The sequence below is a fragment of the Neolamprologus multifasciatus genome, chromosome 11 (assembly GCF_963576455.1).
Source record: "Neolamprologus multifasciatus chromosome 11, fNeoMul1.2, whole genome shotgun sequence".
NCBI lineage: Eukaryota > Metazoa > Chordata > Actinopteri > Cichliformes > Cichlidae > Neolamprologus > Neolamprologus multifasciatus.
The window spans coordinates 7,466,401-7,478,643 of NC_140449.1; the positions used below are offsets into that span (position 1 = coordinate 7,466,401).

General features: G+C 42.0%; 1 protein-coding gene across 4 annotated transcripts in view; it reads left to right on the forward strand.

Moving 5' to 3' along the window:
• Positions 1-12,243, forward strand: part of ptprub (protein tyrosine phosphatase receptor type Ub) — a 200,747-nt gene that overhangs the window by 114,672 nt on the left and 73,832 nt on the right. For all 4 annotated transcript variants that reach the window (XM_085178198.1, XM_085178199.1, XM_085178200.1 and 1 more), the window contains exons 5-7: positions 764-879; positions 6,661-6,835; positions 9,468-9,761. In XM_085178198.1, coding sequence (XP_085034324.1) covers positions 764-879; positions 6,661-6,835; positions 9,468-9,761 — 585 coding nt within the window. The remainder of the gene's footprint in view (positions 1-763; positions 880-6,660; positions 6,836-9,467; positions 9,762-12,243) is intronic.

Consider the following 12,243-nt stretch of genomic DNA (forward strand, 5'->3'; position numbering starts at 1 on the left):
GAGCCGACGCACTCGACTTCTCTGTGAAGTCACGGATTAATTGAGCATAACGTTGAGCAAAACTACCTGTGTGTTCAGGAACACAAGTAAATAACTGTAATTTGGCATCTTAGATAATAATAATTATGTGCTTTACTATTTTTTCAGCATTTCTGTAGAATGCTAAATTTGAAAATTGATAACAACAATAATTCATGCCAAAACAACAATTTTAGCATTAAAAATATCAGCGCTTTGTACATACCGGCGGATTAGACATTACGGAAAGAAAATGGGCATCAGTGGCTTTAACCTCAACAACACTCAATTTCTATAAATGTTTTTCTTGTATTTTATATCTTAATTAAATTTTTTTTAAAAATGCAGTGCAAATTTAGACTTCATTTTGACCGTGGAGAAACTGGAAACGAAAATCAATTTTTACCCCTGAGCCTGAAAAGGCTGATGGAAACTGAATGAACCGAATGAAAATATGTGAATAAATTGCTGCCAAACTATTGACAAACTGATTTCTGTTTTTAATGGTTGCCTTTCATAGCCGGTCAGTTTCATACAAAGTCCTCCAAACTGCTGTTTCAAAACAGAAAAAGCCTGAAATTTCTGTTCTTGCATTTAAAAAAAAACAAAAAGAAAACCTGGATAAAAACATGTTATGTTAATCTGAAGCTGACTTGCATTGTGAACGGTTGAAAGGTAATGGGTTTTTTTTTAATTTTATTTTTTATCTCACAGTGGGTCTCTCTCTCTCTCTCTGTCTCTTTAGATAAGGCGCCACACTTCTCCAGGCTAGGAGATGAGGAGGTCAATGCTGGGCAAAATGCCACTTTCCAGTGTGTTGCTGCTGGAAGGGCATCAGAGGCTGAGAAGTTCCTGTTGGAGGTTAGTGCTTCATGATGGTGTTTATTGCTGAAAGTAACCTGTGTTTACTGTGTGTCAGCTTGTTGTATTTTTACCTTCAACATGGCAACAGTGCAAAGGGAACACTTCTTTTACTAACTCTAGTGCCTAATGTTACAGACAGATTATTAGACAAGGCTCCCTGGGCACGTGGGACACAGTAAAAGTCATCACACACTTTCCTATGAAGAGAAAACCATCCTGCACACAGAAAAAGACACATGTGACCACAAACATTGTGTCAATTTTATTCAACTTTGCACCTTTTTCCTTGTTATCTGGTTATTTTGTTTCTCCTTGTTGTTATTTGATTGACTTTTCAAAAAATAAATTTGAACATTCATTTCAAGTAGAAGCTATAGCCTACAGCCAGGAGTCCTGAGGCCTGTACTGTGAAGCAAGATTTCGATTTCATCTTATCAGGGCAACTTCAGGTTGAACCCTGGGTGTTTAGTACGACAAAGGCTGTGTTTTTTTCTGTACTTTACCAGGCTATATCATGATGGTAACGTATGCTGTAGATTTCATATGCTCCGGGGCAGGTTATGTTCTAGATTAGAGATCAGTTGGTATGAAATCACCGCCGACCTGAAAATAGTGTCACCGATCCTGGAAGCTCTCAGAGTGCGGATAGTAGCAATATCTAAAGTTTTACAGTCGTGTCTTAAGCCTTTCCCTGATGAGCATCAATAATAAATGCAGATTCTTGGACCTTGATGTTTTTTTTTTCTCCTGTTGGCTGCAAACAACTTTATGTTATTATTAACATTATTAGTGAGGGTGTGTTTCCTCTCACAAAAAATCACGCCACTCGTTTGTCTGTATTATTTGAGTAATTGGTTCATATTTTTCTAATATTACAGTTTTAGCTTTTAAAATCAGTTACTTTGCACCTTTTAAGTGAACGCACAGTGGAAACCCTGGGTTAGGATAAGTCAATCCACGTAATGGAAATATATCATAGGTGTGTTGATCTTTGTGTTTAGTGATTTGTCCGCAGGTCTGTGACTCATGGTTAAGTTTTCACATGCTGCTACAGTTTACTGCATACATAACTGTCACGTCTCTCTCTGTGTGTTATCGTTATATGTAACCCAGACGTATCTATCCTTAAATAAAGATGGTACACAAAGGCTGAATGCTACAAAGGCTATGAAGGCCTTGAAGTGTCTTCACTCCGCTGCCTCTGAAAAGTCGCCTTGCTGATAGGATCGCTGTGTTCTTGTCTTTTTGCACTGTATCTATTCACATGATGGTCGCCATTTGAGTCCATGTGAATGAGTATTTTTTTTAACTCTTCTCTTCTCTTCCAATTAAAGACCTATGTAGGGATTCATAATTTGTCCATCTCATGCATACAGTTAGCATGTAGCCACATATTCAGTGCTTTTGAGCATCTTACCACCCACTGCAGCCAGCATTAATCAAAGCTGACCTAGGAAAACCTTCTGCATTGTTTGAAAATGGGAGACGTGTGATTTAGGTAATTACTGTATCATCCATACCTCTCTGATCAAGCCACCCATTTAGTCAAACACAAAGATGAAGGCAAATGCGTTGGGTAATTAGCTGGCATAACCCTACAGACGCCTACTGTAATGAGATCTTCAGGCCACTGGAATGCTTTTTTCCCCTCCTACCTCTCTTCTACCTTCAGCTGTCCTCTTCCATTGTCTGCTCCACACATGCACCTCTCAGGCTGTTTTCTGTTGTTGTGCCCTTTCGTGTTGATTGTGTCTGCAGTACCAGCTGTAGCGCAGTCTCAACCGTACACGCCTGCCAGATTAACAGATCGTTTTTGTCGTTTCCTCGCCAATTAGCTATAGCCAGATTGTTTATGTAACATAAAGTGATCGCATGCTATTTCATTTACTCTGATTTATTCTGATTTCTGCTGTCGCCTTTCTGTAATTCACCGGCCAAGTAACAAAAAAACAGGAATAGAAAAGATGCAGGAAGGATACATTACTGTATTCTTTTTTCTTTTTCCTGCGGTTACAAGATTTGTTGACTTTTTAACCCTAATCAGGGGGTGTGTGTTTATGTGTTTGTTTGCAAGACTCGGCCTGAGGTTCCTGTGGTCTGTGGCTTTTTGAAAGCCTCAAATCAGCAGTATGACAGAAGCCCAAATGGCCTAGTGTAACCCAGAGGTCTCGCTGCTAATCACAGTCCGCTCACATTCTCATTCTGTGAAAGCTGTCGGATCAAAAGTACTAGAATGATGATTCATGTCCACTATTTCACACGCGGAGAGAATGGCCTGAAAACATGAGGAAAAAAATGCCAGAGCCAATGTGTTATTCTGAAACAGTGAGGATGTGACAGATGCTAGTGGTTTTAATGGTGTGGAACAAGTGAGAAAGGCCTCTCACAGTGCAACAGCTAGGTGCATCATGCAACATTCACTGGAGCCTCTTTTTTCTCTGTCACAGTTTTTTCTCCACTTCCTACTTTCTGCCACAACTCGCTTTTCTTTCCATTCTTCTTAGACTGAAACAAGCGGACATTTTTTCTTTTTTCTTTTTGCTAAGACTGCTTAGGTGTGAATGCTTTGTTGTGTCAAACACATTAGCTTTACCAAGAGGAGCACTATGGACTCACTGTCGGCTCCTCTCGTAATCTTATTATTTTATTTTATTTTATTATTCATATTATTATCTGTGTGAATATTTTGCTAAAGTGAACAGGGCGTGAAAGACTGGAGAAAAAAGTGGAGGAATAGAAAAAGAAAAGGGATAGAAAGAAAGAGAGAAAAGAAGGGGGGGGGGGTGAGGATGAAACAGACAAATGTGTGTGTGTGAGATCATTTGTGATGAAACATACTTGAAAATGTGGGTCACACTCCAACCATGCCCCTCGAAGAGCTAGAGGCAGACAGGGAAAGACCCTGGAGGTCCCGGATGGAGCTTCCACAGCCAAGGGCAAGAGTGCCAGAGGACCAGAGGCAGCGGCCAATCATCCCAGCCAAGCTAAGGATGGGGGCCCGGAGTCTGGGGCCGAGAACCACTTGACACCCAGTGGAGCCTCCACCGTGCAACGGAGAGGCCCACCCTTAATAGCAATGTGGGGATCAATGCTCAGGGAGCCCCAGACCCAGGCCTAGCCCTACACACACAGAAGCTGCACACACACAAGCACATACACCCCATCCTCTGAAGTGCAGACAGATTGGTGCCTCTCAGAGCCAGCAGCGGCCATTTCTGCACTTTTGTGCCTCTTTATGCCATCATTCAAGTATTATCTGTGCTAGAGTGATTAAACTTTGATGCATTAAAGTCCATCTGTCTCCCGATTGTAACTGTTGAACGGTTAAATGTTTTGCTTCAATAACATTGCACGCTAAGGACAGATGAAGTCGAAGATGGGCTCCATTAGGGCACGACGCTCATGACATATATTACCCCCATAATCACTATTATTTTAACAAGATTTCATTTGTTTTCATTAAAGAACGTCTGATCGTAATATTGCACGATTAAATCAGTGAGATGGTCCTTCCATTCTAATGAAATTATACACAACTGGACGATTCTTCTTTTTAATCACACAGCTCTAACTAAAAGTGACCCAGATAGCAATAATTTGTGTATTGCTACATTATTAGCTTTGTGTTCCAGGAGTTCACGGTGCGGTAACTGTGGGGGAAACCATAAAGGTTGTTAGTGTGTGTGTGTGTGTCCCGTGCTAATAGGGAAGGCTGGATGTTGTGTGTGCAAGGGTGTTTATAATAAAAAACATCAGTGTATGAAACATAATGAACCTGTACTTAAAAGACAAAGTAAACAAAGTACCAAAACAAGGGAGCAGAGGCAAATAGAAGGCAGGGAAACTAAAAGAAGGCAAAGACTCCTTATACACCTGAACTCACCAGCTGCTTTATTAGCTATGCTTGGTCAGCTTCTTGTTACTTGAGTGGGATTTTAAATGTGGCAGTCTGGCACCATTTGCTGGTTGTTTGGCTGGTCTGAGTATTTCAGAAACTGCTGACCTCTATTGATGTCAGAGAAGAATGCCCAGACTGCGTGATGGGAGGACAACAGCAACTCAAAATAAAAGCTACTTACAACCAAGATATGCAGAAGAGCATCTCTGAATATGTTAAACAGGGTACAGCAACAGAAGACTACTGTGGGTGTGACTCCTGTCACTTAAGAACAGGAAACAGAGGCTGCAATTTGCACAAGCTTAAATTGAACAATGGAAAACTGGAAAAACACTAACTGGTTTGATGTGTGGAGCAACATTCAGATGGTAGGGTCAGAATCTGGTATAAGCAACATGCATGCATGGATCCATCTTGCTTCGTATCAATTGTTCAGACAGGTGGTGGTGTAATAGTATCAGGGATATTTTCCTGGCACACTTTGAGCTCCTTAGTACTAAGTGATTTTCATAACCTTAGTATTATTACTGACTTTTTATGACTACAGTGTACTGATCTGTGGATGGATGTTTCCAGCAGGTTAGCGCACAGTGATACAAAGCTAATATCATCTCAAACTGTTTTTTTAAACATGACAGTGAGTTCACTGTACTCAAGTGGCCTCCACAGTCACCAGATCTCAATCTAATAGAGCACCTTTGGGATGTAGTGGAACAGGAGATTCTCAACTTGGATGTGCAGCTGACAAATCTGCAGAAGCTGTGTGATGCTATTCTGCATTAATATGGACCCAAATCTCTGAGGAGTGTTTTCAGGAGCTTGTTTTACTGGTGCCAGAGTCAGAAGTCAGAAAAAAACTGCAAAAGTTGCAGAGTATACCTAATGAAGTGTCTGGTCATGGTATATGCTATAACATTACAGGCAAACATACACAGCTATTCTGGGATTCCGCGTGGATATGACACAAACATGCTCTGTAATACTAATACTGTCAACGTAAAGCATACAACTCCATGCAGATTGAACATCTGCATATTTTTCATGCCTTTAACCTCCTAGGACCTGGCGTCCACATATGTGGACATCACATTTTGGGTTATTTAGACCAAAATACTCAATTTTGCTCTACATGGGCCTGATATCCACTTACGAGGACATTATAGGGCTACTGTTCTATCGAAATTTTAAACGAATATCCTCATAAGTGGCTCTCATTTTTTTCAGAAACAAAAATTGAGTAATTCTTTGTTTTTACATTCATCAGGTCCCAATCAGCCCAAATATCCAAGAGAAATTAAAAATGCATGCCGTGGAAGAGTTCGGGTCTTAGGAGGTTAAATAACTAATATTTGCTAAAAATCTGTTTTAATTAGTGAGTCAGATAGCGAGTTCTTCCATCAGCTGAAGGGACACTCCACTAATTTTACAACTGAAGGTCAGTTTCCGGTCATGGTGAGGGCTACTCAGTATGTGACAGCCGTTGTCTTCTGCCGTCCTTCAGGCCTTCATTACAAACTGGGACACTGAGTTTGAAAGATGTCGAGGGTGTAATGGAGAAACTTTATCATGTTGCATTATCCCATGCCAAAGATCTTGGGTGTTGACAACTTGACTCATGCTAAAGAGTAACAGTGAGGACATCTCAGCCTTTAAAGCCTGTCTCTTTTTTTTTGCATAGCTCTAGATTTTAAAGACTCGGACTACGTCGTTCAGAGTTATTATGCATTTGTATTTTGTGAATTTCTCACACTGCTACAGAAACATCTACACTTATGTGCGTGTGGGTGTAAAAGACTGTGTTATTGATTTATATCTGCGTGCGTGTGAGAGGGTCATGGCCTATCCTGGTTTCTCTGACCATGTCCTTTTCTGCTTTCCAGAGACACAATGGGGACATTTTAACAATGGCGTCAGTCAAGCACCTGAGCCATCGGCGCTTTGTGGTGTCCTTCCAGCTCGACAGCGTCCAGCGAACTGATCAAGACCTTTACCGCTGCGTCACTCAGTCCCCCAGAGGCTCCGGAGTCTCAAACTTTGCTGAACTCGTTGTCAAAGGTAAACATCCTTTTTCCCTTTTCTCTGACTGTTATTATTGTTTTCTTTTAGCCTTCATTCTCCATCATCCCAGCCGTTATGATTTCCTGCTTTTCTTGGACACAGTACAGTACTGCGTGTGATTGAAAGAAGAATTAAAAAGGAAACAGATACCCACAGGATATCATTTGTGCATGACTGCGAATGTCTCGCGCATTTATTTCTAATTTATTTCCAGAGAAATTTCTTATTCACAACTTGTATGCTACAGCGACTCACTTGAAGGCTTTTTAAATGATATCCACAGTCTCCCTGGCGTGTGCGGCATCCTGAGCTGTAGTTGCCAGATAGACTGCCATACTGAGCTCTTCAGCTCTCTGTCAGAAAGCTGTTCACTTGCCTGGGACTCCTGCAGCCCTTGTCATATCATGTAGCGCAGATGGTGACCTCACTACCATTACTCACTCCATCCCCACCGCCCAACACCACCGCTTTGACAGCATAGTAATGACATGGCTTGCGGGATGGTTTGCTGGCATAACAAACCCGAGCCCTCAGCAAAGTAAAGAAAGGAAAATAAGGATGTAAGGGATTCTCAATCCCCTTGTCCTCTACTGTATGCTCTTGTTATTACTTTTTTAAAGACCGAATTGAGCGCAAATGAGAGTGAGGACAAGCCCAAAAGGAGTTTTTAAGCCAAGCTAGCAGAGTGGCTCTGTGGATATCAGTGTCTGTCGCTTGGCTGGCTGATAGATTGGTGCAGTCCACCACTTTGGTGGACAACCGTTGGATGGGCTGCTGTGAATTTTAGCCAACAGTTAGGATCCCACCATGAGGAAGCCCCCTGCTTTTGTAGTTTTTTTTTAAAGTGCTGGGCACATGCATGAGATTGTCTTTTTTTATGCTTATTTTTGAAAATGTATTCACACTTCCCTCAGACTGAAAAACCTGGACATCAAAATGTCCAGCAGCATAATCTCAAACCATCCATCAACGTCAGCTGTATTTACTACGAATTAGTGAATGTTAGGATGCTCACATGCTTAAATTACATTGTGAACATGGCACATATGAGCTTTGTAATGCCTCGCTTCCATAGTCCTTTTACTGATAAGACAACGTGGGTTGATTTTTAGTGATTTGCTGCAAAAAGGAGCCCCCTTTGCTAGAACGTTAACCAGCGAGTGCCAGAAAACCAGGACACAGCGAATGTACTTGACAGATGGCTGTGATTTGCTCACACTCTCAGTGAATAAGTGTCATTGTGTCTTTGTGGTTGTTGCTTTCCTTATTTTGTTATAATCAGGACAAAGATGTTCTTTCTGGCAAGGCTGCACCACCAGTAAATGCGATGGCCAGTTAAGTTATTCTCATGTCAGCTGCCTAAAACTCCATAACTGGCTGTGCTCTTCGCTGACTTAACAAGGCTTTCATAAATCCCTTTTCCCCTCTGCTCTGCTAAAAAGAGCCTAATCATCCCCTTAATGAGTTGGATCTACTCGTTTATATAATGCAGAAAGAACGCGAGAATCATAGTGAAGCCCTTCTACTGCTCCACGGAGGGCTCGGAGATAGCTACATGATTAATAAAACAGTTTTACCTTGTCCGTATGTCTCGGGCTATTGTTGTGGGCCCTGAGTGCACACATATTCTGTCCTAAGCATATTTGAAAATGCATTGGCAGAAACATAAATGTTGCACCGACGAGGAGTCCCACATTAAACAGACACTAGCACTGAGAGCTTGGTTTGTTTTCATGGAAGAGACAACTATTAATGAACTAGGGGGGGATACGATAAATTAGCAGATAAAATTGAATCTACTTAAAGTGTGAAAGGTGTAGGTGAGATGTTTTGAAGGTAATCGCACTGGCTGTTTGCCTGTTTGCTCAAATTTGGCCTTTTATTATAGATGCATCCATTGACAGTTAAAAGATGAGCTGCTGCAGGCACAAAGAAGCAATACAGAGTAGAGGTGAAGTTGTCGAAAAACCCACAGAGAGGAGGGCCCTAAAAGACAGAGGCAGGGATGAAGGATTAGTCACAGCCACAGATCTAACTCTGATCTTTTCTCATGCTTTGTCCACATTTCTTTTGGCTTTCCCATCCCTCACTCTCACGGTTGCCTGTGTAAGTGTTTAGCGGCTTGGATCTGCCAGAAAGTGACGTGGGCAGTGGTATTAATTCTCAGTTTGCCAGGCTTTACCAGCAGTAATGTATTCAGCTCTTTCATCGTGGTGGTCGGCTGTCTGAGAAGTTGGAGAAAAACACGCACAGTAATTATTGCCTGAGTTACAGAGAATGTCACGTTCAATGCGACGCATGCACAGCTGTTTTTTGCATTCACCCCTTTGCTAAAAAAAATGTATGCAAGGCTCTGAACGCCCCGTTAATAGCTATGACTAATCTGCTATTTGAACATAGTTTGACCTGCTCACATCCTGCAGTCTCTGGAGACTCATTTAAGACTCAGTGGGCTTTAACATAGCCAGAAATCTATTTGCATACGACTGATTAGTAAAATTAATAGCACAACTTTACCACCCTAGATTGTGCAGCAGTGCTGCCGGCGTGCCAGGAAGTGCTTTTATCAATACCAATGTGTTCTTAACCAGGAAAACGAGAAAACACTGCTTTTCATTTTCTCCGACAGTACCCCCATCCCCCATTGCGCCGCCTCAGCTTCTGCGTGCCGGCTCCACTTACCTGATCATCCAGCTCAACACCAACTCTATCCTGGGAGATGGCCCTATTATCAGGAAGGAGATTGAGTATCGTGCCAGCCAGTCTCCATGGTCAGAGGTGCATGGAGTCAACATGGTCACCTATAAGCTGTGGCACCTGGATCCAGACACAGAGTATCACATCAGCGTGCTGCTGACTCGACCGGGAGAGGGTGGAACCGGCCCTCCGGGACCTCCTCTCGTGAGCAGGACCAAGTGTGCAGGTGACTAATAATTAATCCCAAACTCTTTGGTTCATAAGAGCTTCATAAAAATGGGATTTTATGCTGTATATATTCTCTCTTTTAACACAGGAAGTGTGTTTTCTTTTAAGGATTTAAAGAAGATTAATGGGGTAAATGTACCAAACGATGACATAAAGAGCTAAACACACTCTTGAGGAGTGTATCATCCATACTGCACGGTACTCTCTGGAGATTCCTTGTAAGCAGACAAAAATTGTTGCTAATCACCCAAAATTCATTTTGCATATCCCTGACATGCACACACATGATTGTGCTTCCCTTCTTGCAAAGCTTCAGTCTCGGTTTACGTGTTTACTATTAAGCAGTACGAGTCCTTCCTGCTTGTGCCGGCTCGTTGATATTTTTCATAGCCCGCTACCTGTCACGCCACCTCACGTCGACGCGCCTCTTAGTGCGTGTGCACGAGACAATAAGAAGAAGCTCCACTCAAAAGCTCCACGGGGAAGCTTTAATTTGAATAACAGATGAATGTCTGCCTTATCGTTAACATCTTGTTTATGCCAGTGTGCAGCTCTAAATCTTGTACGCTGTCATGTGTGAAGAGACGATGACAGTCTTGTCAGCTGTTTCCTGTTTGGAGTTGTTACGAAAGTGAGAACATTTCTTTTTTTAAACATCTTTTTTTTTTTTTTTATCGGGGGTTGATATTGAGTGGAAATAGCTCACCAAACAACACGTTGTGTTTCTGAAAAACCTCTGAGGTATCTGCATTATTTAGGCAATGCTGTACCCCCGAGCAAACCATATGAGGATAAAGTACGTTGAACACTAATAAACCGTAAAGTGCGAGGCAGCTCTCATCCTCTACTTTAACTCAACTCAGTGAATTTCTAAATCAGATAGGCTTATACTTTTAATTTCGGCTAAGATAATACCTATAGATATGGCCCCTTCTTATGATGAAGCTGTTCTAATAAAGACCCTCAGCTCATTGTGCTGACGCCCAACAGCCACACACTGTAACTTAAAGGACGCTTACAATATGAGACTGCGCTGGTCATGATAATCTGTTAAAATTCAATCAGTGAGAAGCTGATAGACAAGTTCTGACTCAGTCGCTGCATATACTGCACTTATCTCATAAGAAAGGCATATTTGTTATCACTGGTGTTCTCTGAACTCTGTAGCCAAGGAGACTGAAAGGGGCTTTATTTGCTGCCAGCATGGCAATATTGCTTTGACGGTTATTTAAAAGATAACAGCTGGCTGACTGCAGTAGCTAGTCTAAAAAAGGGCTTCTTTGGTATCTACTGGAGGAGACAGAAATTTTATTTGGCTAGTGTAACAAATGGACAAGAATCAGCAGGTGAAAGATTTTCTTAATTTGCCAGAAAACTGAAAAAAAAAAAGATTTTTTGGCTAATAATAACTCCAAAATGTTGATTTCTGCCTACTGTAATTTAAAAAGAGACGGCTCATTATCATTTTTGACTCTTACTTTATTCAGACTAACACTTAACAATTCTTTTCTGGTTCATGTTAAGGCTCTGATCAAACCTTTGTATTGTTTTTGTTCATTTTGTCCCGCTCGCGTTTCCCGTCTCTGTCGTTTGTCACTTCAGACACAGAACACCCAGGAGAAGAGCAGGGCCCCACAACCGTGCTCTCTTTTAAATATACATACAACAAACTGTGTTACTGCAGATGCACACACAGAAGCTGCAGGTAGTCATTACCGCTGCCCGAATCTGCAATGTGTGCGATGTAGTCACAGACACACAAAATGGAGAGCTTTGTGTTACCCAAAGGCAGTCTGTGGATTCACGTCTTCCATGGTCATCACTCTTCTCTATGCCCAACGGTCTCTCCCTGCCACACGCCATCCCTCACATATCTTCCTACCCTGCTCCACTAGAGCCTCCCTGGCCTCCTCTCCAATGACATATTAAAGCTACTCTCCTCTCCCAACAGCCAGAGACACCCCTCATTCATCAGGCGCCGTGAGTGAGCTCTCTGCCCTCCTTCGCCTATCCCCGCACACCGCTCTGCAACAACGAGAGACAGAGAAAATCCCCCCCCCCAAAAAAGGTTTATAGCAAGAAGGAGTAGAGGGAAGGCGATGGCGGTGGAGTCGGGGTAGTTTTTCAAAGTGAGAGTAAAAATGAAAGCGAACGTGCGAGAGGTGAAGCGAGAGCGGAATCATAACGTACGGAAATTGCTTTCACAGTTGCTGCTATCGGTGTTTGTGAAAGTCACTAAACTCTGCCTTTAATGATGTATTTACATTTCAACCACTGTGACATTAGGTTGTTCAGCCATGTGTGGGATAAGTAATACTGCTGTGTTTGCTGAGCTTTTAAACAGGGCATTTAGATGCAGCACTAGTTCAACACAGAGGAAGTGTAGGTGAAATTAATTTGGCCCATCAGTGTATCTTGTACATATATATATATATATACGTGTGTGTGTCTGTGTGTGTTGTGGGGGCTTCATTTGATTG